The 26,999-nt window shown below is 44.4% G+C and overlaps 1 protein-coding gene across 3 annotated transcripts in view; it reads right to left on the bottom strand.

Annotated features, from left to right (window-relative positions):
• Positions 1-26,999, bottom strand: part of IFT88 (intraflagellar transport 88) — a 537,246-nt gene that overhangs the window by 286,276 nt on the left and 223,971 nt on the right. For all 3 annotated transcript variants that reach the window (XM_085621562.1, XM_085621564.1, XM_085621563.1), the window contains exons 16-17: positions 20,641-20,727; positions 5,053-5,239 (exon numbers count right to left, since the gene is read on the bottom strand). In XM_085621562.1, coding sequence (XP_085477688.1) covers positions 5,053-5,239; positions 20,641-20,727 — 274 coding nt within the window. The remainder of the gene's footprint in view (positions 1-5,052; positions 5,240-20,640; positions 20,728-26,999) is intronic.

Below are 26,999 nucleotides of genomic sequence, written 5' to 3'. Positions count from 1 at the left end.
AACTCACTGTGTTCAGAGGCCAGACAGCTAAATTGAGGGATTCTCGATTTGGATGAATCACCTGACCATTATTCATTGAATGCATTCCTGGGACTGGTTTGAATGGAATGTGTTGCTGTTTCGGCATCAGGATAAGTTACGTGTACCAATATTGTCTTGGCCACGCTGGAGTTATTGAGGCAGTGGCGGAAAAGAGTAAGCGAACATTCCTATCCTTGCAATCTGATAGGCGATCCCCCAGGAACCCTTGTGTAGAAACCTGCTTGCATAGCATTGGCATTTCCGATTGAAGAAAGTAGCGTATAGGCCTAAGGTCGGTTTCCCCCATTTTTAAAATAGCTTTGAAAGTTGTGTTTGTAACATCTACCATTAGTGGCATTCCTTTAAAGATCTGCTTAGATCTTATGCCATTGGTTGTTCCTACCATGAACATGCTGTACCTGAAGAGAAAGCTTGCGGTGTAAGCACCAATTCCAAATGCCTTATACTTCCTTGGATAGTAGTTGTGATCTTGTGCCACCTTGCTTGTTTATGTAAAACATTGTGGTTTTGTTGTCCATTCGAACCAGCACCGCATATCCCTATAGTATTGGAAAAAAAAGCACGGAGTCGCAAGGCCACAGCTCTTAGTCCTAGGAAGTATGTGCGTCTCTTTTTCTCGTTGCTCGAAAATTTGCCATTCACTTCCAGGTCCTGGAGGTGCTCTCCCCAGCTCTCCATAGTCGTCATGGATTGTCATTACATAATTTGTTGGCTTGCTGTGAAATCTTCAATCCATGCAAATGTGGTCTTTTTTTGTCCACCATTTAATGGTTGCTACGATTGCCGGTGTTATTCTGATGACACTGTCAGAAAAGCTAGTTTCCTGTTTCCATTGTATGTCTATTTCTGGCAGTGGCCTCATGAACAGAGGACAGTTGGAGATCAATGGAATGGAAGATTAATTCATTCCCGAAAACAATTTGTACTGTTTGACATAAATGGACTTTTTCCTGAAGAGAGGCGACTGGTGTCATGTTGTTGTCACGGTCTGTTTGAGGACTCATGTCCCCGCTCTGTATCAGCAAATTTCCTTCTGTTGGGTTTTCTGGAGAAAGACGCAATTGGTGGAGTTCAATAGTGTTGAGCGATTTGCTGCCGATATCCCTGATGGGGGTGAACATAAGGCTGATATCTATTGGATTGGTGGCCTCCTCTGAAGGAGTACTGTCTTTTGCCCCTGGTAATACGAAATTTCAGAAAAAGACGTTGTTAGACCACTCCTAAAGTTCTTGCTGTTTCTTATGAGCTTTTATTGATTGAAGCGCATCATCTATATGCTTCCCAAAAAGAGCTTCTCCGTTATGAGGCATATCCAAAGTCTTTGCCTGTAGCTCAGGGCGAAACAAAGTTACCTTCAGCCAGCCTTGCCATCTAAAAATAGCAACTCCTGTCTGAAGTCAGTCAGCGCAACATCCATTGCAGTGTCGATAATTTCTGAGCACGTTCTCTCTCCCTACTGAAAAATGGATTTTGCTTTTGATTTTTATCCTAAGGCAGATAATCAATAAATGCTTTTAAATATGACCACAGCTGGTGATCATATCTGTCTGGTATGGCTAATATTTTGAACGCTCTTATGGTCATTGCTGCCATGGATGAAAATTGTTTCCCAATACAATGCAACCTCCTACACTCCTTATCAAGAGGAGCTAAACATGATATAGTAGGATTTTTAGATTGTCGATGTGCTACCTGCATAACTACTGATTCTGGCTTCTGATGTCCTATTAGACAAGTTGGAGAGTTTTCAGAGGCCTTGCATTTCTGATCTAGTCTAGGTATTACAGCTGCCACCTTGGCAGTGTTTTTCATGAATTCAAGATTTTCTGTCCAGATATAGCCAACTAAGGGTACAGACCTCACTGATTTCCTTGTTTTCTTGAAATCATATAGGAAGCATTTGGTTTGTTGCACAGGTACTGGCAGATCAGACCTTTTAGCAACTCTTTTTAAGAGAGCATGGAAGCCCTCAATATCGTCTGGTGGCGAACTGGCTGCTGGAGGAGTTGGAAGGGCTGATATTGGCACAATATCATCATTCTATTTGCTTCCTGTATTTGTGGCCTGGTCATGAGGTATTCCGCTTCCTTGTGGTTCTTCATAGCCATCACCTTGCTCTTTCTGGACTACTCTCACATGACGGATGGATGTTAAAAAAAAAAGAGTATAGGCAGAATTAGATCTTCTGTCTGACAGAAGTAGAGTTCAACTGCAGGTCACCGGGAATCAAAGTAACAGCTTTCCGGCAGAACTGAGTAGAACTCAGGGAGGCTCCCTTACACATGATGTGTGTTTAGAAATCTGAGGTGTGGTGGCTCTGGAGAGGAAAGATTATTCAAAAGCTGCTCTCCGATTGGCTGAAGTTTGGTTCTACCTAAAATGACGTGAATTGATATACGTCACTGGTTGAAGCTTTACTGTATAATGCTTTGCATCATTTATTAAAATTACCGTGGGACTCCCACCTCGATGATGGGGAAGATTCAAGCATGTGAATCTATGAAAGATTCAATACTGGAGAAATTAAGCTTCCATCCATGCACTGGACTTTCTACACCAGCTTTTTAAAATGTTTTTCCGCTCCTCGATCTCCCACACAATGCAGCACTGGTGCTCACTATTTTCATGTTGCAGCTAGATTACTGCAAACTTGCACTGGTTTTTCAAAAATAAAGCTATCGATTTTTCAGGGGAATAGGTCCAGAACCCAGCAGTTGAGCTAAGATTTTGTTGGAGGCCAGAACAAGCTCACCACTGCACCAACATCTAAATGGATCCTGATAAATATGATATGTAAATTAAAGACTCTGCGCCCAGAGCATAAGGCAGTGCATGTTCACACTTCTGGCTATTTCACCAAGGTATTTTTGCCTTGCCTTTCACTAGGGGAGGGAGTAAGGGGGGGAAGGGGAATTTGAAAATGGTTATTATAAACATATTTATTATTAGCTCAACCAAATAAAGAAAACAGTATGGATGGTTCCTATATATGCAAGGATCAATAATCTGAAATGTTCCACCAACAGTTCTCAGGCGTAAAGGGGTCTCTTGAAGTTCCAACATGGATTGATTACCAACCTCTTCTACCACACTTGTACACAGGGTTGCATGCGCTCGGCTTTCCTACACCCATCCTCAGCCTAGTACCACCAGCTTCAAACTATCGGCCATCAGTCAGATACCTAAGAATGGTACCTAAGAATACACCTAAGAATGTCTAAAAATGTGTGTAAATGTCATTATCCAATGTATTGAGTTGATCATCTGTAAAGTTCATTTATAGACATTTAAATCTTGTTGTATGCTAGAAAAAAATAAATAACATCATATAGCCTCCCTTAAGCAGTCCGACAGTAGCCAGCATGATTGCCACATAAATCCTCTCACTTTGAAGTCAGAGAAAGAAAAACTTAACACCAAGCTCCCTGGAAAAGACAGTCTGATATTTGACCTCTTTCGGTGAATGCATTGTAAATGTGACAACATCAGAACAAGATTTAAAGACCTTTTTGCAGAAAGATAGTTTGTGGAAGAATACAGTAAACAAGGTTTGAGCAACGGGAGGTTCAACCTCAGGCTGGACAGCCTAAAGCATACAAAGCCAGCAAATAGAAAGCTAGAAACCCAAAAAGCCAATGGTACACAACAGGTGGAATGCATTTCTAGGTCAACTTTCTGAATGTCCCCAAGATGTCTTAAGCAAATCAGACAGTTGTGCTGTCTGGTAGGCTGCGACCTAAAAAGAACGGTAAGGGGTCTTGCACACATTCAGCTCTCGCACTGGCTGTGAAAGATTAGAGTTTCCTTGTAGCTCTGAGAAGCAGTTTACCATTCTGCCACATGATGATGTGAGGAGATAAAGGAGAGGGCCAGGTACGTAGAGTATACTTATTTTAAGATGGCTGGAGTAGGAGCACTGCAATAGATGTAAACTCTGTACTTTCTTTCACTCGAAATAGAGCTGGAGCACGGTCATAAATCAGCAGTGATCCTGCTCCACCAAACGTGCAGTTCCCCACTCTGTTTAAAAATGGGGGGAGTGCTGAGTGTACACCACTAGCATAAATCCTCGAAGTGGCCGCCTGCTAGGCACTGGGCACCAGCTCACAGTGGGGCTTACCAGGCCCTATTTAGATCGGTAAAACGATTACTTGTTTTCCTCATCCAGATTCACCATGTGAGGCATGCCACTCTCAGGTAGGAAAAACGCACAACAGCGCTCCTTGCGTGTCAAGGCCATTTGTTTCTGAAAGAAAACTCCCACTTAAGGACTTTGGTTTTAGAAAACAAAACACTTTGCTGAGTGGGTATATCAAACATGGTGACCACTCAGCAACGGATCCGTGCTTTCAAGGAGCCACTGCATCAGCGACACCACTGAAGGCAAGATCCCTGTCTACCTGATGGGAAATCCTAAATATAGCAGATGGTCCTACACCATGGGGTTGACGACCATTGCCACCATGCCCTGGTGGGCCTGTGGGTTGCCTATCAGATTCTAAATTGAACCCCTAATAGACACCCCCAGCGTGAACTATGGCACGAAAGAGGGAATGAGTCACATGTTTAAGAGAATTAACAGGTATACCTAGGATGGTGTCATGTTGTAATCATTATATTTAATTAAGTTAGTGTTTTATTCAGGATAATAATCTGTGAGGCACAGTGATCCTCTGGCTGTAACATGAAAAATTATAGGGAAAATGTTCTCATCAGAATTAAAAGAACAAATGTTCACTTTCTGACTGCAAGAAAGAAGGAAACAATTGTGAATTAGAGAAGATTGCTTTGCTTGGGAAAATGCATAGGGGCTCACTTAACATCAGTTGTTGAGAATGAATATAAACACATTTGTGATCTTAAACCGCTTAAAGGAAACACTGAAAAAAGGTTGTGTACTACTGACAAATGCTTCTATTTGCAAAATCTGTCAAGAACATTAACAACAATTACCTAAATATCATTCTTAACTAAAACATGCAAGTTTTTTCTAAACAGAACACTGCTTACCAAGATTATAAAGAGCCTCAGTGCAGGATGAATCATTCCTAAGCGCTTCTTTGTAAAACTCTACTGCTTTCTCGTAGTCCCCAGTTAAAAACACTGAATTTGCTTTGTTCGTGAGTGCGTATGGATTATACCGGTCCGCCGCTACCGCTAAATCAGCATACATATCTGCTTGTAATGCTTCATTCTCCTATAAAAGGGAGAAATACAGAACACTTCAGCAACAAAAAAGCTTCTTTGAACCCCAAGTCCTCCTGGACAGACATCTAATAAAATCAGTACATATTTCGGGCCAGATGTATGACTGTTTTTTTGTGGTCGCAAAGGGGTTTTGGGCCCGTTTGCGACCTCAAAAAACATGTGGCCCATGCACCAACCCTATTTTGCGAGTCGCTAATCAATTAGCGACTCGCAAAATAGGGTTAGCGACCCACTATTAGGAAGGGGCTTCCCAAGGGCGTCCCTTCCTAATAGCGACTCTAAAACCTATGTATGATTGTTTTGCAACCGCAATTGCGATTGCAAAACACTCACAGCTTACCACCCTTCTCAGAAGGGTGGTAAGGCACTCGCAAATGGGAAGGGGTCCCCAGGGGACCCCTTACCCTTTGGGAATGAATGCACAAATATTTTTTAAGGGCAGGCAGTGGTCGCAAGGACCATTGCCTGCCCTCAAAAAATGAAACTAAAAAGTTTATTTTTTATTTTTTAAATGAATCCCATTTTCCGTTAAGGAAAACAGGCTAGATTTTCTTTTTTAAATTGCTTTATTGACAAAGCTGACCACAGCAGGGAGTGCCAGCCATTCCCAATGGGGCCGCAAATAGCGACAGCCTCATTAATATTCATGAGGCATGCAATTTGCGACCCCATTAGGAATCGCACTGTTCTATGAATAGCATTTTGCGACTTGCAAATTGCGACTCGCAATTTGGCGCAATTTGCGAGTCGAAAAATGCTATGGTCGTACATCTGGCCCTTAAGGTTGACCACATTTTTAGGTCTGGCATTAGCCAAGACTTTTTGATTTTAATAAAAGTATATATATATCAGTTACTCATAGTGTCTTTCAGTCAGTCTTCTTAATCTATTGGTCTGTTGTTGTGTCATTCACATTTTTCATCCACCCATTACAGCACACAGAATGGGGCACTGGGTCAGCCCACTTCAGCCACTGGCTACCCTCGCTGTGTGTGACAGCATTCTGTTCCCTCACGAATAGCACATCCAAACAAAGTAGTTCCCTTCAGTATCATGGATACTATGGAAAAGTGCATTGTGAGATCAAAACAAATCTTTTTGCTAATGTTTACTTTTTATATTGGTGATCGTCTTGCAACTCCTCAAAAATAAAGTATTACAAAAACCATGACAAAACAAATAAAAGCCAGTGCCAGACGTATTGGCTTGGCAATGCTTGTTAGCCTTATTATAAGTGTAGTTGAGAGAATGCTAACTTGATTAATGTATTTATAGTAGTGTACTTTTTTACTAAGGTTCACTAGTAATAAAGTGGAGGGAGGCAAGGGTGCGTTCTAACTTCAACTCTCTTCACGCTTTACATAAACGGCTTGATCTCAACACTAAAAGGCTGTAGGGGTTATTCACCCATGCTTGCAGGCCAAGAGGTACCTGCATTACTCTTTGCAGAGGACACCTTGCTCATCTCACGAGCAACTCTGGGGCTCCAAAACCTAGTGGATAAGTATGGATTAGAAATACACAAAAAACAAAATTCATGGTTTTTAACCGCCACAAGTCTTTTAATCGCAACATAATACTGGGCTCAACCATATTAGGAGAGGTGAAACAATTCGATTACCTAGGCATGCAGCTCTCAAATACACTATCATGGTCACCACAACTAGTGAAAAGCCAGGTCTCACTGCAGCATGTGGGGATGGATTCAATTAAAAAACTAAGGAAGTCAATCTATAGACCATTGACCCCCACAATTCAAGTACATCAAGCAAAGGGACTAGGGGCCGCACTCTATGGTGTGGAACTTTCGGGACACACTAATGCATCCACTATTGAAAAAATAGAAAATAACTTAATTGGCTGGAGCTGGAGCTTCCCCGAAATACCCCACTAACGCCAATGCGCATAGATCTGGGCAGGAAGAGTGTTGCCCATGCAACTGCCTTACGGCCTCTAACTTTCTGGATGCGCATATGGGTAAACAGGTCACTGCTGCCAATTAAAGAATCGCTACAAGAAATATTATTGCTGGACACCAAAGGTAGTGTCCAATGGCTCAACCATATCAAGCGATGATAGGGAAAACTTGGCATGAGTGACCTATGGCTATCCCCGAGGAAATATTAAAAAACTCTGTAAATCTCCTTAAAAAGAAATATTGGAGCTAAGTAGAGGACAACTGGTTAAATGGGAATAACGCAGGGGCATTAACCATCTAATTTCTCAACATTAAAGACAAAATGAAGCAAGAAGACTTCTTGAACAGAATAGAGCCACCACTTTACTTAAAATTTAGGTATGGCATCCTTCTCGTTAACAGTTCTGTTAACAGCTGGAAGGGTGTCGATATTCTCACCCAGTGTCCAGGGTGCAAAGGTGTTCATGAATCAGAAGCCCATTTCTTGTTTTTCTGCCCCACGTACAAACAAACAAGAAGGACCTGGTTAATCCCAATCTGTCGAATCCTGGCTGCTAACCGCTTAACAGAGATTGTCAGAATCTTGAAAAGCGACAGCACAGAATATCTAGTCTTTGGCCTGTCCAGATACTTGCTCTACGTGTGGACGACATGAAGTAGAGCATTAAAGAACATCGAAGAAGCACGGTCAGGGTAGTAAGTTGTCTATCTGCAGAAAGGACTACATTTGTGCAGGGATGAGTAACATTCAAGGGATTGCAATGGAAAGAACTGTGAAATATAGCAGTTTCCTACAATCCTGCTTAAAACATCCCAGATAATTCTGTTCTCTTTTTCGTCTTAATGTATTCCCGTACAAATGCCTATAATATGATTTTAGCATGCAACGGCTCAAATAATTATGCTGCTATTATTATGGTTAACTTGATATTTTAAGTTCTTGTGATGGTAAGATTAACCGCGATTTTATTGTACATATTCTAATTTTAATATGACTTGCTCATAGTTGTTTTGAATTTATAGGCACTGGGCACTTTATCAAAATAATTCTGCAAGTGCTATAGCAAATTGAGTGCTGTTGTATGGCCTACAGCTACATACAAAAAGAAATAGACGGTGGGGATTGTGATCATGAATGATGGATAATGAAAAGGTGTCAATCACAAAGTACTTAACACCATATTTCTCCAGGAGCACCAGTTGTGGAACTCGCTTCTCTTCCCTCCCCTCCCCACTACCGGTTTGAAAATGTATTGCCTAAATGTTCTGTAAATGATTTGCTTTTATGGTTTTTACAATGAAAATCGAATAAAGGTTCAGTAATATCCAAGTTGCTCCAGCCTCAAACAGGATACATTTTTTTGCAGATTCAGCTACACTTTACATTTAATAGAATTAATGTTGTTTTACTCATAATAGCCAAAGTAATTACTCAAATGGAAGTTTATAAAAAATAATAATAATAACCACACTGAGATGCTTCTTTAGAGGTTTGCTGACAGGGTACTCTGCCAGCCATCAGCAATGTAGATATCAGTTACAGTACAGTCAAACATGTCATGGATTTTAATGATTCATGCTGGGAAGCTCTCCTGTATTATGGCACCGAATTCCAAACAACCATAGGAGTGGAGACAAAGTGATGGAGCTGAGACATTCCGAGTTCAAATGTATTAATAACTTAGGAGGCCATCATCCAAAAGGATACCAAGATGAGAAAATGTCCATTCTTTTGTAAATCACAGAACTGGATACAAGATTGTATTATATTTAATCCTCAAGTCTGGTTGTTATATCATTGTTTTAACCTTTTCATTAAAGAGAATTACCTTGTTACATTAAGATGAAAGTCACCTGAGAAATTTTGATTAATTAACTAATTCAAACTCAATGAATTAGACAGAAGGTGAACATGAAATGGATGAGCTAAACATGTGTGATAATTATACCCACCTGGGATTTATACTGTTAGGGTTGTGATTAAGAATAATTTTATTATTTTGTGATCATGAATGTTTATGTGACCACTCACGGGGAAGAATTTACTTATTTTTAATCTTAGGTCATGACATTGTATAAAATGATGATAACACACTAAATTACCTGAGTAATAACACTGGTGTAACAACCAGAATATATTGGGGGGCGATTGGAGAATAACAAGAAAAGTTTGTTTTCCAATAAAGTCTTTTTCACTTTTCTCACCATACACTTTAACAGACTATTCGAAGTCAAGGATTTCGCCATAACCAAGGCCTACTATGGCTGAAATGCTTCAGAGGAGTATGTCCATCATGAATCTGTAATAAACTCCAAAACATATCAACACGTTTAGGAGTGGACTGTCATTTTGTTTCTATGCACAAATTAGTTTGTAATATATATCCATATCTCCATGTTAAGGTGCTGGGGGTCATCTCCCTCAGGTGAGCGGCAGGGGAACACAAACGTATGTACTTCTGTAAGCTGTTGAAATCTAGACCGATTAAATGCTTGTTTGTCATGTCATCAAAGACCTGATGGCATATTAGAAGAAACATTAAAAGAAGTTCTAATTCATGATACACACATATACATACATACATACATCCATAAATAAATACATAAAGGGTATTGTAGGAAGCTGGCTTCGTATATAGTATGCTAAAGTAAGGTATAGTGTGCACAGACTCCAGGGAGTCCCTAGAGGTATAGCAGAGGCTATATTAAGTAAGTACTAACAGCTCTCTCTGTGGTAGTGTGGGCGAGCAGTTAGGCATATCCAGAGGGTGTGTTCAGCATTTATTGTAGTCACGCAATCAAGACACACTAATAGACAGAATCCAGACCAACTGGGCAAGTACAAAAAAAAAAAGGTATACTACTTTTTTATTTCTAGAACCCAGCAGGACTTGGTATAGGCAGGTAAAATGTACTGTCAATTGTAAACCTTTACACACAAATGCAATTGAGAATAGATTTGCAATTGGTATGTTTTTAAAAACCGGGTTCAAATTACACAGTAATTACTTTTAGGATACATTTTGATTACTCTCAGATTACATTTACTACTTGGGGTGGTATGCCTCGATACCACAACGAGGGATCTCCCAATACAAGGTAAATAAGACTTTGGAGTTTACTTACTCTTTCTCCATACAAACATCAGTTTAACACTAAGAACATTTTTAGGGTCAAAAACACATAACATTGATTTCTATGGGAGAAAAATGGTTATTGGTCTCAACGGTAAGTATTCGACTTACTAGTGGGAGTTTTGGGGGTTAGGACCAAGGTTGCCAAGGTCTGGATAGGCACTCAAATTGCACCATCAGCGGCACTGGGGCGACCGTGTGCAGAGTACAGAGGCCCAATTTTAGCCAATGGGACTAAAGGGCCTTCTGTTAGGGGCTGCTTGCGAGCAACCTTACTTGGGTGTGGGAGCAAAGCTCTTGGGGTTAAGTTCAGCACTGCAGGGGGCCAACAATCAGCACAGAAGCTGCACCATCAGCGGTACAGGGGAGGCCGGGTGCAGGGTGCCAAGAAGACATCGGGAGCCATGTGGTTTCAAATGGAGACCTTCAGTTCGGCAAAGTTGCTGCAGACTTGGGTAGGGAGACTTCCTGAGGCTGACCACCGGGTGGAGAGGTAAGTTGGGTTATTGGGGATGCTTGGACACTGTTGGTTGTGCCACCCAATTCCTGGGGCGTCGGGTGTAGGGGTGTCTTTTGGCGTCTGGTTTCTCTACCACCTCCGGTCGCGGTTGGGGGGACCCTTCAGGTTGAGGCTGCAGGCGTCATCTAGAAGTTTGCTGGAGGTCGGGGATCACCAGATCCCAGGTCAGGATCACTGGGGAGACCTCCTCCTGGTGTTAGGCCACTCAAACTCGGTCCATTGGGTTCGGATGCAGAGTGGTGCAGAGTTGCAGAGCCGCCTGGATCCGGATTCTGTGGGCGAGTCTTGGCTTGAGCACATCCAGTAGTCACAGGAGACAGAGTCATTTAGTTGAGTGGAAGCAGGTCCTCTGGGCTCTGGTGATTGCTGGCTGCTGTACTCGCCGGGGTTCTCGCTGGAGGCAGTTCATAGACGGGACAGGCCAGTAGGGCTGCAGAAAAATCAGTCGGTGTCCTCTTCTTCCTGGGTCAGCACAGCTCTTCTGTCCTTCTTTCTTCCTCGAATCTGAGGAGGCAAGGTTAAGGGTTCCATTAAGTACTAAATTTAGGGGCGTTAAAGGGGTGTGCAGGCGGGGACCAATGGGTCCCTGCCTAAGGATGGGTACACCTCTTATTATGCCACCCTCCAGTGGGAGGGGGCACGAGCTCTCCTTAATTGGCTGAGTCCCCTCATCTTCAAGGAGGAGGAGAGTGAGATGTGGGCTTCACTAACCTCCCCCAACTGAGGGATGAGGTTGGCAAAAGTGGGCACACCTCTCTTCCTAGCTTGGTTTTCCCGCCGAATCTCTGTCCCACAGTGGGGGGCAGAACCGGTGGGAGCCAGTTGCTGGGGGCAGCAGAAAGCAGGGACAGCTTCCACAGGTGGCAGGTTTTTGAAGCTTCTCTTCATGAACCCAGTCCATACTGGGGGGGAGGAGGCATGCAACGTCTGCCCAGTATGGGCTTGGTTTCTGGACCACGAGAATGGAGGCTGTCTACCCAGGGGTCCAGAATCCTGTCTGGTGGTGGCAAATGGCGGACAGCCATTCAGGAACCACACCAGGGCTGGTTGTTTTTCAGGGAGCATCTCTAAGATGCTCACTCATTGCATTTTACATTAAATACCACACTGGCATCAGTGTGGGTTTAATGTACTGAGAGGTTTGCTACCAAACTTCCTAGTTTTTTGTAAATCCATTAGGGAGCTGTGTAGTTAGTAATGACGAACTCCCAGACCATATATACTTTATGGCTTAACTAAACTTACAATGTTTAAAAAAGGACACTGTAGAGGTACAGGGCTCATGTCACTGCACCCTCATCTGATGCCTAGTGCACCCTGCTAGAGAGGTGGCTTACCTAGACCTCAGGGTTATGCTATGCTATGTTAAGTCATCTTATGTTAATGTTATGTTAGAATATTTGTAAAGCGCGTGGCTGCCCCAGCAACGGGGTGTCCCAGCGCAAGTCTTAGAATAGCCGGCAAGAGAACAGGCAGAGAAATAAGGTGGAGATTAGCCAGGTCTTCAAGGCTTTTCTGAAGGCCCAATGATTCTGAGTGCTCTTGATGGAGAGAGGTAGTGCATTCGAGAGGGCAGGGGCTTTGGAACAGAAAGAGCATGTGAGAAATGGCCATCTTTCTTGCATGGTATGCCCCCACTTTTTGCTGAATTGCTGAATGTACTTTCACTGAGTGTGCCCTGGACTCCTGCCAATCAGGTGCCCAGGGCCTATGTTCCCTCCCTAAAACCCCAAATCCCAAATTGGCAAACCCTGGCCACCTGTCAGCCCCTGGTAAATGGTACCCTAGGTACCCAGGGCCTTGTGACAAGGGAAGGCCTCTAAGGGCTGCAGCACTTATTGTGCCACCCTTAGAGGCCCTGTACCCTAACACAACCACACTGCCCTCGCAGGCTGAGTGTCTGGGTACAAGGCAAAACAAAGAGTCGACATGGCACACATCCCTGTGTGCCATGCCCACAACCTACAATAACCTGGCATGGATGTATGATGATACAACGCGTACCATCACAACGCGGTATGTTACATCGCGGTTTTGACAACGCAAGTCGTTACATCGACTTGCGTTGGAGGGCGCTGGATTTAGGAATAGTGTGAATTACTCTTCCAACTCCAGTCTACGTACAGTAGGGAAGGTGTTGGAATAGTAATTCACACTATTCCTTAGTCTAGAGCGCCCTCCAGTGCAAGTCGGTGTAACGACTTTCGTTGTAAAAACCACGATGTAACCATACCGCGTTGTAATGGTTGCGTGGTAAAGGATGTTTCCCCCCTGGCATACATCAGCCACCCCTCTAGCTGGGTGCACTATGCCAGTGGTGTGGGCACAGGAGCATGAGCCCTGTGCCCCTACAGTACCCAGGTCCATTCCTGGGCACTGTAAGTGCCCAGGAATGGACCTGCCATTTAAGAGTATGTGGTGCTGAGAGCTCGACAAACACGAACTCCACAGCACCATAATGGCAACACTGAAGACTGAGAAGTTTGGTATCAAACTTCTCAGCACATTAAACCTGCACTGATGCCAGTGTGGGATTTAATGTACAAAGCCCCACAGAGGGCATCTTAGAGATGCCCCCTGAAACCTAACCTACAATCCACGTCTGGTCTGGGAAGCTGCCTAGGCTGCCACACAGCGGACATGTTGCTGGACCTCTGGGTGGAGAGCCCCCGCTCTCCTGGGCCTGCAACAATGCACATCCTGGGCAAGGTGCTAGGTCTCCACCCCCAGGATGGGCAGGGGGAAGCTTCAAAGGCATGCCGCCTCTGTGAGCTTCTCCAGGCCACTTGCTGTACCCAGCAAACTGGCCCCCACCGGTTCTGACCCCCACTCTGGCGGGAAGATGGCCGGAAATCCCAAGTAAGGACAGGGGATGTGCCAGCCTGCCAACCCCACCCCTCAGGTGGGGGAGGCGAGGTGAAGCATATCTCCGGGCGCTCGCCGTCTTGAAGATGGGAGGCCCTGCCCAATCAGGACTAGGCTACCGCCCCCCTCCCACAGGAGAGTGGCATGATAGGGGGTGTACCAATGGGTCCCTGCCCTTTACCTACCTGTAACGCCCCTAAATCTAGTATTTAGAGGCACCCTGAACCTTCCTTTTCCAGATTCCAGATTCCGAAAAAGCAAAGAAGAGCAAGAAGAAAGAAGACCTGCCGTGCAGCTGCTAAGAAGAGGAAGACACCAACTGCTTTGGCCCCAGCCCTACCGGCCTGTCGACCCTCGAACCTGCTCCTGCTTAATTCCAGGCACCTCTTGTGGCCAGAAACCTCACAAACCACGGAGCGCCTGGCTACCTTGTGACTCTGAGCATCTGGGTCTCCCATGAGCAGTGGCTCTGCTCAAAGCAAGTTTCTAACCCCTGGCATCAGCCCGGTACTGCAAACCCTGCACACTCTGCACCCGCCAAGCCTGGCCTGTGCCGGAATGGACAAAGACCCCGAGGACGTCCCCCGGCGACTGTGACCCCAAATCCGGTACCCAAGGACTCACCTCGACGCTCCTGACGACACCTGCAGCCTCAGAACCAGGGACCCCCCCCCCAACACCAAAAGGCACCCCTACACCGGCGCCCTGCGGCCCCCTGTACGAGACTCCTGGGTACCTACCTATCCTCCAACTACCCAACTTACCTAACAAAGTGGTGGTGGCACCTGAAGAATCTTCATCCCCGAGCTTGCAGCCTTTGTTCGTCCTGGAGCTTTCCCATTGAAATCCATTGAGCGCCCGAAAGCTCAAAAGCACCCTGCACCCAGCCGCCCGAGTGGCCCTGGCAGTGTAACATCTACTCCTACCTACTTCCCCATTTGCCCTGAGCAAGTGACCAGGAGCTCAGCTCCCACAGCCGCGTGGCCTGCTAGTCAGCAGCCACCAACCAAGGCCCCCCTGCCTCCCATAGGATAACATTGGGCCTAACTCACTCTGCACCTGGCCGCCCCAGTGCCGCTGAGGGTGTAACAACTGAACCATCCTGACTCTGGGAGACCCCTGAGTCTGTGCCCAGAACCTTAACTCTGCCAGTCGAGTACTTACCCAAAAGCCGATAACCCAATTTTCTTCCATAGGGTAACTTTGACTTGTTTCTTCTGAAATGTGGAGTTTCTAAAACTTAAAATATACACCTAAAATTACCCGAGTAACGAAAACGGAAATACTCACCTGCTATTAGGAGAGATCCCAGTGCTGGATCTTGGTGCCCAGCACTGACCCTGAAAAGTACTCACAACTGTACTTACCACTAACCAAATTTTCTTCCATAGGAAATCATTGACTGTTTTTCTGTGAAATTTCTTCTAAGTGTCGATTTTTGCAAACTACAAATATTCTTTAAAAATCGTACCAACTGTGAAAACGTAATTACTTACCTGTTTTAGATAGAGGTCCCAGTACTGAGCCTAGGAGCCCAGCCCTGGATTACAAAAATAACGAGAACATACTTTACCTGTAACTTGAATTTTCTCCCATAGGGAATCATTGACTGTTTTTCTATGAAATTTCTTCTAAGTGTCAACTTTTAAAATAGCAAAATATTGCCTAAAAACCACAACAGTAACTAAAAGGAATTTACTCACTTGTTTCCAAGACCTGCCCCAGGACTGAATCTAGGATTCAGTCCTGGAATTAGAAAAGTAATCCTGAAAGTAATCTATTGCAAATAACTTAAAATTCACATTGAGCTCAATGTATTATTGTGTTTGAAATTGTGTTGCCTATTGCAACAACCTGTAACTATTACCTACAAAAGTCAATTGCATATTGCAAAAGTATTTAACTAAAGCCTCTCATTCTGAGAAAGTATATTTTGATACCTATTGTTGGTTCTAAAATAAAACAACCATATATTTTTTATATAAACCATTGGCCTGGAGTTCAGTCTTGAGTGTGTGAGACCATTTGCTGACTGAGTGTGTACAACAAATGCTTTACACTGTCCTCTGATACTGCCTTACTGCTCGACCAAGCTACCACTTTAGAGAGTAAGGTTATATCTAACTTTATCCTCTGCCAAACCTCTGGGGAATGTGGACTCTGTACACACTGTACCTATTTGGGAACAGTATATACAGAGCCACTTTCTCACATTGGTGGATCAGCGGTGGGATAAAAACTTGCATTTGTTGGACTACTTGGTTACCATCTGATCACTCAACAGAACTCTTAAAATTGCCTTTAGAAGTCTGATTGGTCTTTTCCAAAATACTAAAAGTCTTGTCAGGGCCTTGCTTAAGTCCCATTAGAATTTTAGAAAAATAAAAGTCACTATAGTCAGGGTAGAGGATTAGAACTGTCAGGTTAGAATGAGTCAAACAAACCCAGCTTTTAGTGAAAATAATAACATGGACCTGGTGGAGGAGCTCAACCTCACACCTTACTTACACTTTCAAGGAATTGAGTTCCCTATGCAAAATTAAAAATGTACCAATGGGCCTGCATCCAACCAAACTAGGGCTCCAGGAGCTCTTGGCTGAGTATGCTAAGGACCACCCATCTGAACATGGTGATGACCAGTCAGATGAGGAAAAGGAAGAAGAGGAGGATAATAACCCCCCTACACTATTCCCTAGGGAGGAAAGGGCCCTCATACCCTTGAATCCAAGAATTAGCATCTGGGAACCTAGAGTTCACACAGGTGAACCAGGTACCAGAGAGATCACTGGGGGAACCACCAGTGAAGAGGACAGCCTTTTAGCAAGGCTGACCAAAAGGTTGGATCTAGAGTCCAGGCGCCTGGCTCTAGAAAAAGAAAGGAGAGAGATGGGTTTAGCACCCATCAATGGTGGCAGCAATAATAAAAACAAGGATAGGGAGGAAACCTCTGATCCTAAAATCCCCAAAAGGGATTGTCCCTAAATTTGAGGAAGGTGATGACATCACCAAATTGTTCACAGCCTTTGAGAGGGCTTGTGAAATAAGAAGAGTAAAGACACCTCTCTGGTGGGGCACTCCTGTGGGAACTGTTCTCTGGTAACTTCAGAGACAGGCTTCTGACCCTCTCAGGGCCAGAGGCAGGATCCTATGACCTCATGAGGAAGACTCTGATTGAGGGATTTGGATTCACCACTGAGGAGTATAGAATTAGATTCAGGGGGGGCTCACAAAACCTAGACCCAGTCCTGGATTGACTTCGTAGACTTCTCAGTAAAGACACTGGATGGTTGGTTAGCTGGACATGGTGTGCATGATTTTACTGGATTGCACAATTTGTTCATGAAGGAACATATATTAAGTAATTGCACAAATGAAAAGTTGCATCAGCATTTGGTAGACCTAGGTCTAATTTCTCCCCAAGAATTGGGAAAGAAGGCAGACCACTGGGTCAAGACTAGGTTGACTAAGACAGCCACTGGGGGTGACCAGAAAAAGGTGGTCACAAAACCTCCCCAGGGGAAAGGTGGTGAGAATCCCCAAGATAAAAAGTCTGAGTCTTCCAAAGGGTCCCAAAAATCTGTTCAGGAGGGTGGGACCCAAACTACTCCCTATGTGCCTCAACCCTATATGGGGAAGAACTTTGATCCCTTAAAGGCCTGGTGTAATAACTGTAAGAGGTCAAGACACCTAACTGTAGATAAATCTTGCCCCCACAACAAAGCCCCTAAGGCACCCAGTACAGCTACTCCTGGGGTAGAAAGTGTACAGATGGGATCAGAAGTGTAAATCTGGGAACACACTGAGGCAAGTCTAGTCTCAGTGGGGGAAGTGGAGTTTGCCACTGTAGCTGTGTGGCCACCCAACTTAAAGAAATATTTGCAGTACCCCTGGGTGAATGGAACTAGGGTAGAAGCTCTGAGGGACACAGGTGCCAGTGCCACTATGGTGAAAGACACACTGCTTTCCCCTGAGCAATATTTGATTGGGAAAACTTACCCAGTCACCAATGCTGACAGTGTCACCACTAGTCATCCCATGGCCATGGTGACATTAGGCTGGGGGGGTTACTGGCCTGAAACGGGTAGTGGTCTCTCCAAAGTTGCCAGCTGCATGTCTGCTAGGAAATGATCTGGAAACCTCAGCCTGGGCTGAGGTTGAGCTGAAAGCCCATGCAGCCATGCTGGGCATCCCTGAATTGGTGTGTGTGCAAACCAGAGCACAGAGCAAGAGGAAGGGTGAAAAAGTAGGTCTGGAACCTGAAACAATGGCAGAACCAACCAAGAGAAAAGGTAAGAAGACTGGAGAACCAGCTTCTGTACAGCAGAACGCTCAGGAGCCCTCTCCACAGGGAGAGGACTTAGAAACCCCTGAGGGAACTGAGCCCATGGAGCTTGACCCTTTCCAGGTTGAACTCTTGGGCCCAGGGGGACCCTCTAGGGAAGAGCTGTGCCAGGGTCAGCGAGACTGTACCACTCTTGAAAGCCTGATGCAGCAAGCTGCTTCAGAAGCAAAGGGAGATGTCAGTGGTACCCACAGAGCTTATTGGGAAGAGGGATTACTGTATGCTGAGGCAAGAGACCCCACTCCTGGAACCACCAGGAGGGTGGTAGTGTCACAGAAGTACAGGGAGTTCCTCCTAACTTTGGCTCATGACATCCCCCTAGCTGGACATCTGGGGCAATCCAAAACTTGGGAAAGGCTAGTTAGTCACTTTTACTGGCCCCAGATGCACCAAAAGGTGAAGGAGTTTGTCAGCTCCTGTGTTACCTGTCAAGCCAGTGGCAAGACAGGTGGCCACCCAAAGGCCCCCCTGGTCCCACTACCAGTGGTGGGGGTGCCCTTTGAAAGGGTAGGAGTGGACATTGTGGGTCCACTTGAACCTCCCACAGCCTCAGGGAACAAATTCATTCTAGTAGTAGTGGATCATGTTACTAGGTACCCTGAAGCAATTCCACTTAGGACTACTACAGCCCCTGCAGTAGCCAAGCCAGATTACATCGACTACTTGGGGTGGTTTGCCTCAAGACCATACCGAGGGATCTCACAATACAAGGTAAGTAAGACTATTAAAGCTTTGCAGTTTAGTTACTCTTTCTCCATACGAACATCCGTTCAAAAGAGAACATTTTTAGGGTAAAAAACACATAACGTTGATCCCCATGGGAGAAAAATGGTTATCGTTTTCACAGGTAAGTATTCGACTTACGAGTGGGAGTTTTGGGGGTGAGGACCAAGGTTCCCCAAGGTCTAGATAGGCATTCAAATTGCACCACCAGCGGCACTGGGGCGGCCGGGTGTAGAGTGCAGGGGCCCAATGTTAGCCAATGGGCTAGGGGGCCTTCGGTTAGGGGCTGCTTGTGAGCAGGCCACCTGGGTGTGTGAGCAAAGCTCCTGGGGTTAAGGTCAGCACTGCAGTGGCCAACGGTTAGCAAAGGGGTGGCCGGGAGCCAAGAAGATGTTGGGGCCCTGTGGTTTCCAATGGAGACATTTGGTTAGGCAAAGTTGCTGCAGGCTTGGGTAGGGAGACTTCCTGAAGGCTGGAGAGGTAAGTTGGGTTCTTGGGGGATGCCTGGACACGGTCGGTTGGGCCACCCAAGGCCGTGGGGTGTCGGGTGCAGGGGTGTCTTTTGGCGTCGGGTTTCTCTAACAGCTCCGGTCACGGTCGGGGGGACCCTTTAGGTTGAGGCTGCAGGAGTCGTCTTGGTAGGGTTCATAAAGGTGGGCGAACCACTTTTGCTAGCTTGGTTTTCCTGAAAATTTCCCTGCCCAAAATGAGGGGCAGAACCCATGGGAGCCAGTTGCTGGGAGCAGCAAAAAGCAAGGACAGCTTCCAAAGGTGGCAGGCCTTTGAATCTTCTCCTTTGTGGACACAGCCCATCCCTACCCCAGGAGGCATGACACCTCTGCCCAGGATGGGCTTTGTTTCTGGACCCAGAGAACGGAGGATCTCTATCCAGGGGTCCATAAACCTGTCTGGTGGTGGCAAATGGTGGGCAGCTATTCAGGAACCACACCAGGGCTGGTCGTTTTTCAAGGGGCAACTCTAAGATGCCCTCTGAGTGCATTTCACATTAAATCCCACACTGGCATCACTGTGGGTTTAATGTTCTGAGACGTTTGCTACGAAACGTCCTAGTTTTTAATAAAGTCATTATAGAGCTGTGGAGTTCGTAATGACCAACTCTTATACCATATACTCTATATGGCTTTACTACACTTACAATGTCTAAGAATGGACTTAGACACTGTAGGGGTACAGGGCTCATACCACTGCACCCTTACCTGAGGGCTAGTGCACCCTGCTAGAGGGGTGGCTTACCTAGACCTCAGGCAGTGGGTTGAAGGCTTTGCACACAGGGATGTGTGCCATGTCGACTCTTCACTTTTCTCTGCACCAAAACACACAGCCTGCAATGGTAGTGTGTGGGTGTTTAGGTGTAGGGCCTCTAAGGGTGGCACAATAGGTGCTGTAGCCCTTACAGAACATCCTTGGTCAAAGTGCCCTTGGTACCCAGGGTACCTTTTACCAAGGGTTTACCTGTGGAAGTAAAAAACTGCTAAAAGAAAGAAAACTAAAACTTCAATCTACTTTTTAATAATAAAAGGTATCTCCACCTGCAAGTATGATACTTGCACCACTCATATGTAGACTGCGAATGATTCATGAATTTAGGGTCATGTACGTGGTCTTTCATTGAAACTAATCAAGGGGGGTCTTCAAATTTGTACTTTTGTATCACCTTAAAAAACTTCAAAATCAAATAATTTTGACTATTAAATCCTAAAACCCAGCACTATTTCTTTCAGATTATCTCAACATAGTGAAGGAAAAAGGAACACTATTGTGAGCAGTGCAAAAGTTATTCTAAACACAGAAACTGCACATTGCCAACCCAGTGATCATTACATTTATCACTAGGAAAAGCATAAGCCATTTTACAAAAGACACTTACCAAGAAATAAAGGAACGAAAGATTTGTGGCAGCGGCACTTTTAACTCTGCTGTCCTTTTTCTCAAACATTTTTAAAGTGTCAACTGCCTAAAAGAAAAATATAAAGGCATATAGATATATTTATAGGGTGTTATATTGAACACACTGATTGACAAACACAGGCATTTAGAAGAGGGGGAAAGAGAAATATTGCACTCTTTAAATACATAGTTGAGCTATACCATCTGTTTAACATTATTACCAATCCCACAAACGACAGAGAAACGAGTGGGCGCAGGTGTCAGCATCTCCAATACTCTGGCTGCACTTTCTCCCCACTACCTGCCTCGCCACTGGCAGACATAATTTGGAGGCATCCGAGTCTACCTCTCCTGAGGTGTAATCCTCTCCTAATTAAAACAATGTAGACCAGAGCTGCCACTGCCCCGCTGCTATTTTACCAGTCTTTTGTTGGGAGATGTCAATGTAAGGCAGGGAGTTCAGCTAGAGACCGGCCACAGTGAATGGTGGGGACACAAAGTTGACTGGATGCTTAAATCCTGCCGGCATTTCCACGGGGTGCTGTTCAAACTCTGCTCAACTCAGCGGTAACTCCTTATGTAACTGCACTATCCAATAAAGAGGCATTTCTTTGTGTAACTCCTCTATGTCAGTATTCCAGATTTCCATAGAGAACTAACAAACAAAAACAGGGAATTGAAAAGTTTGTCTCCCTATTTTGATTTACAGTTCGACTTTGGTTGTGCTGTTCAAGCATAGCCAGTGAAGGAACTGTGGGCTAGATGTATGAAGCACTGATAAAAAAATACCGGTCGCAATTTGCGATCAGTATTTTTCGCGACCAATAAGCTTTTTTGTGAACCAACCTATGTACTAGTGGGTTACAAGTCAATCTACCTCATGAATATTAAAGAGGTAAGTCGTTAATTGCAGCTATCACAGGTATGGTGGCCTGCTAAAGTCAGCACACCACCATGTATGTCACTGCTTTTAAATAGAGCTTTTTAATTTGTTTAAATACAACCCATTTTCCTTAAAGGAAAATGGGATGCGTTTGAAAAAAGAAAAGTTAAGGTAACATTTTTAAGGGTAGGCAGGGATCCTTCCCTACTCTTAAAAATGTTTTGTCAACATTCACAAAGAGAAAGGGTCCCTGGGACCCCTTCACATTTGCAAATTGCTTACCACAAATTTTAAATTAGTAAAGTATTAATGTTTTGCAACCGTATTTGTCGCAAAACATTAATGCTTATGTTAAGAAATCGTATTTGTAAGGGATGCCTTTAACAGGCCCCTTCCAAACGGCGAATCCCTAATGTTGATTTAACCAATTTACCGATTCTGAAAACGTTTCTAAATCGTAATTGGGTTTAGTACGTTACTAGGGGCCAGATGTATGTAAGGAATGCTTTGCGATTCCCAAATAGCGAATTTTTGTGATTCGCTATTTGGTAATTGCAAATACCAATGTACAAATGTGTCTTTGACAAATTTTGCGATTCCCAGTTGGTCGCAAACAGACATACCTCATTATTACTCATGAAGTAGGTCTCCGTTTGAGACCCATTGGGAATTGCAAAAATCACAAGGATGGTGGCCTGCTGGGATCAGCAGACCACCATGGCTGTGATTGCTTTTCAAGAAAGTAATGCAGCCATTTTTCTTGAAGGAAAATGGGGTGTGTTTCAAAAAGAAAAATGAAAAGTTTTCTTTTTTTAAGAGTAGGCAGTGGTCTGTGGGATCACTGCTGGCTCTTAAAATTTTTTTTTTTCAAACATTCACAAAGGGCAAGGGGTCCCTATTTGCAAATGGGTTAACGCCTTCTTGAAGTAGGTGGTAAAATGCTAATTTTTGCAACCGCATTACGGTAGCAAAACATTCATACATACCATTGTGATTCGATAATAGGAAGGGACGCCCTAAACACAACTCTTCCTAAAACCGAATCGCACACCCAATTTGTGATTCAATAAAAGGTTACCGAATCGCAAATTGGATCTTTGTACTTTAAAATATGCTTTTTTGCTTTTGTTTCTCCTTCATCTGCATTTTGAACCAGGAACATAGGTGTCTGTGGAATCCTAGGATACTGCAATTAGCTTAATAAGACCTAGATGGATTACGAAAGTGTTCTTTCAAAGCGTCTCTAAACTAGGACCATTGAAAAAGAAGGCAAATCACAACCTGACATCTTGAAAGTACACATGAAAGCTTTGGTCATATTTTAGACCAGAAGACCATAGGATCTGCATGATGAAGTGGTACTCCATGTACAGATTGTTAAGTATTCAAGGGGGAAAAGGCGTGGTCGACAAATACAATGTGTTACAATTAATGTGAGGGAATTTGTGATGTGATTGTGAGGTGAAGAGTTTGTCCGAGATAATCCTTTTGTTGTTGGGATAGTAGAAAAAAGATAAAATGGGAAATTAAGTTGATTGCTTTTGAAATATAAATTAGGTAGTTTCTGTGAATATTGTATTTGTTTCAAATAATGAAAAAATAAAATGTCCCTTCAATCTGATGTAAAATAGTACTCATCTCAGTGATAATTCTCCCGCAGTTTTCAATTCCAGACAGTAATGTTTTGCGTAGAAATGATGGTTCTTTCATGTGGCTACCCACCAAATGTACACAAGTGGAACCCCAGAATAGAGACCCGCTACTGCTTCTGCTTCATCTCAAATGAGCTATCGCTCTGCCTGTATGCGTGCAGTAATTTTGAGTGGCAAAATGTGATAGCAACTGTGATCCACATTGTAAGCTCTAGTTTGAAGAGGTGATGACTTGCAGCAATGTTAAAAAGTAACAAATGAACAAGTTACTTACTTTTCTGGTGGATATTCTATCTAACTGAAGATTCCTCACCTTTAGAATATTCCAAAGATGCCAGACTGGATCTGGATTTTTTTATTTTTTTTACATCAGTGCTCCCGCCCGCCACTAGGTATAGTTGTGCAACTCTGCGTCAAACTCGTTCTGCCCTGGAAGTGAAGGAGCAGAGCTGCATATAGGCACCACCCCTGTGTGCTTATGTAACATTGCTGATTGAGTCTTTTCATGCGCTCGAAGCACAATCAATTTCATGAAGGTTTTGAGGAAGGCCTTGTGGAAGAGGAAGTGTTTTGTCTGAGTTGGAGCATTTGGGACCCGGTATGCCAGGGGAGAGTCAAGGCGTGACCTCGTCAGGGTCGAAGCAGATTCGGATTGAGGTCAGGCAACAGAGTAGGTAAAAACTAGACCTCCAACACTGATGATGTCAGGACCAGTGTCGGTGTAGAAGGATCTGGTGCAAATGGAATAGAAGTCAGTACCAGAGTCAGTGGAGAACCCAAGGTGGGTTTGAGGGAAAGATGGCAAAGAGGATGGATCGTCTAGCAGTAACCCGATTTGAGGCGGATCCCTGGGGCCCGAAGGCACACCATAGGTGACCAGAATACTGTAAAAAATATGCAGCGTGGCCTTTTTAAAGGCCCGACCTGTGATACAGAAAGTTTTGCAATAGGACCACTTGAGGAATCTGCTTTGTGATCAGTAAATGGGGCGAGGTCGTCTGGCACTGTGATGCCCTCCCAACATTTCTTTGGACAGAGGGTGGCAGTTGATTTCGATTTAGAATGACCAGACACCGGGATCGCAAAGAGGGCTTGTCGTGGGAGTAACCTTGATATCAGGACCTAGCCCATCCCCTCGATTTATAGCAGGACTTACACTAGGTCTCAGTGTCATCTGGCAGCTACAGGGAGGGAGGACAGAAGCACGCTATAATAATATTTAAAAAACCCACTAACACCTACCTGTAGATGAACACAACGTCCTTCACCCCATACCTCTTCTTCCAGGTAATGGATGTTGCAACTACCTTTACCAATCCTGGCACTGTTCTCATGCAGCATGAGAGCAGCACCCTGATTGGAGCTGAGGCAGACAAGGTAAAGTACTATAGATTGCAATACGGAAGGGGCGCATTTGACTGATATGTCCAGCTACTTAATGATGAGACGGCAGGACTGGGAGCAGATACTGCCTATGATACTTTACAAACGCACGACAATCCCTGCGAAGTTAACATGCACTATGTCATAATTCTGTGATTGAAATAATTGGATTGATGTAACTGCGACATAATATCAAGGATGTTGTTATAAATGGAATATGTGCTGATACTTAGTACCTATGTAACAGGAAAGATAAAAATGCAATAAAGATATAAAAAAAAATGACAGCAGCACCCTGATTGGAGGGAGCGGACTCACTCAGTGCTCAACAGCGCTCTAGAGGCCTGCACTTGCTCTAACCTACCTGGATTACGATAGCCGGCGAAAGAGACATGCGCACTTTAAACAGTGCATAGACAGCCCACCCTCCTCCCTGCCTCGCCCCGCCCTGTCCTGACACTCTGTTTTGGAAGAGGGTTGAAAAATAAAATGGTAATGAATTACCATTTTATTTTTCATCTCTGGGGTTTTGGGATAATTTAAGTGGGGTGACGCACCTCCGCTCCAACGGAGGAGCTGCCCCTGCTATGTCAGTGACTTATTATGGTGTTCAGTAACCTAAAGCTTCACTTCACTGTCCCGGATCTTGTTCGGGTGCATGAGGGTGCACTCTTTGCACAACTTGGAGTTATGCCTCGAGCCCTAACACCATCGGCAAACCTCCTGTGGGTCTGTCACCAACATCTGTTCCTGGAAGTCACAACACAGGTTGAACCCTGTAGTTTTTGGTGGGAATATCATTTGCTGGAGCTAAACGTTTTGGAAGGAATTCATCAACCGATGAAAGGGGAGCAGTGTTCGAAGCTTTGGAACAAAGGGACTGACATCAGCGCGTAGGGATGGTGCCTATATGCGGCTCTGATCCGGCCCTTTCTGGGTAGAATGAGTTCAACGCAGAGCCGCATGACACTACCTGGTGGCGCACAGGAGCACTGCTATAAAAAGGTCCGGATCCAGCATGGCCACTGGGGTGATGAATCTTCTGTTAGCAGTTTCCACCAGAAAGCACATTTTTCAGTCTTAAGTGTGTCCTCCTTTTAATGTACAATTGTAGGCATCGATTGTAGGCATCGATTGTATGCAGCGATCTTTCAGTGTGAGGTTCTGGAAGAAGGACTTCAATAGCACTGGTTCGTTACGATGAAATCCACTGGAACGTTAGAAGCAGACGTGGAATTGGTTCACAGTCACTCACTCTATGCCTCTGAACTATATGGAAGGATTATTTAATGAAAAAGACTACTAACTGAAGAGAGTACCAGCAGCAACACCACTTGCAAGAACACATATTTGAGATCTGCCAAATGATTGGGCTTGAATGACCTGTTAATGAGTTGAGATAGGACTGTATTACGCGTGATATACTAGTTGAACACCCCAGCTAAATCCAAGAACAATTCCTTGACAATCCTTTATCAGAAGAGAAACAGTGTATCAGGGGAACACAAGAATCTAGAGATTGCTGGCAGATGAACTCTCATAGAACTGTACTGGAGTCCTGATTTTGACAGATGTAGCAGGTAAGATAATATCTGATATGGCTATGACAATATCGAAAGCAGGTCTTGTGTTGAGCATGAGGCACGAAAGCGGTTTCATTTGGCTTTGTGAACAATGCTCTTGCTTGAGGACGAATTTGATGACATGCTGCTGCCTAGGCGAATGAGTAAAAGGCTGTTCAAGAGCCATGTCGTCAAGCTCAGAGATGGTTTGTGACTGAAGATCTGATCCCTATATCTGGTGGCGTGTCCAGAGAGCAATGTAGGAAACTTCAAACGGATACATAGGTACTGTGAACAAGTACTGCCCTGGACAGGCTGGTGTGATATGGCATTGTCGTGCTGGCAACCAGCTCTCGCTTCTAAAAAAAAAAATCTAACTATTTTGTCCAGAAAGCAACTTCAGAACCACTATTCAAGTTCTCGAACTGTTGAAACTAGATGGTGATAATACCCTACTTCATGGTCTCCCAGTCTCCACACTGGTAACCCTTTGGGGCATCCTACATGCTGTAGCATGTCTGTCTCATCCAGGGCCTGAAGGAATATTATTACATCACCCCATCCTGATGGAATTCTATTGGCTCCCCTAGCTAGCCTGCATCATCTACAAAACCAGCTGCAACGTTTACAGAGCTATTAAGACCAGTACCCTCACTTGTCTTACAGACAAGCTCACCATTTCTGGTGGATCTTGGCACATCTGGAGCCAGGACACCATCAGACTAAGTGTAAAAAAGAAAAATCAGGACAGCTGACCTTTTCCCTATATGCACCCAGGATCTGCAACAACATCCCTGTATCCATCAGGAATCAGTTCCATCCCAGCACTTCTCCAATTTAGGAAAGAGTTGAAAACTCA

Source organism: Triturus cristatus, chromosome 8, assembly GCF_964204655.1.
Source record: "Triturus cristatus chromosome 8, aTriCri1.1, whole genome shotgun sequence".
NCBI classification, from domain to species: domain Eukaryota; kingdom Metazoa; phylum Chordata; class Amphibia; order Caudata; family Salamandridae; genus Triturus; species Triturus cristatus.
The sequence above is the reverse complement of the archived record's forward strand: the minus strand, read 5'-3'. Positions and strand labels throughout refer to the sequence as shown.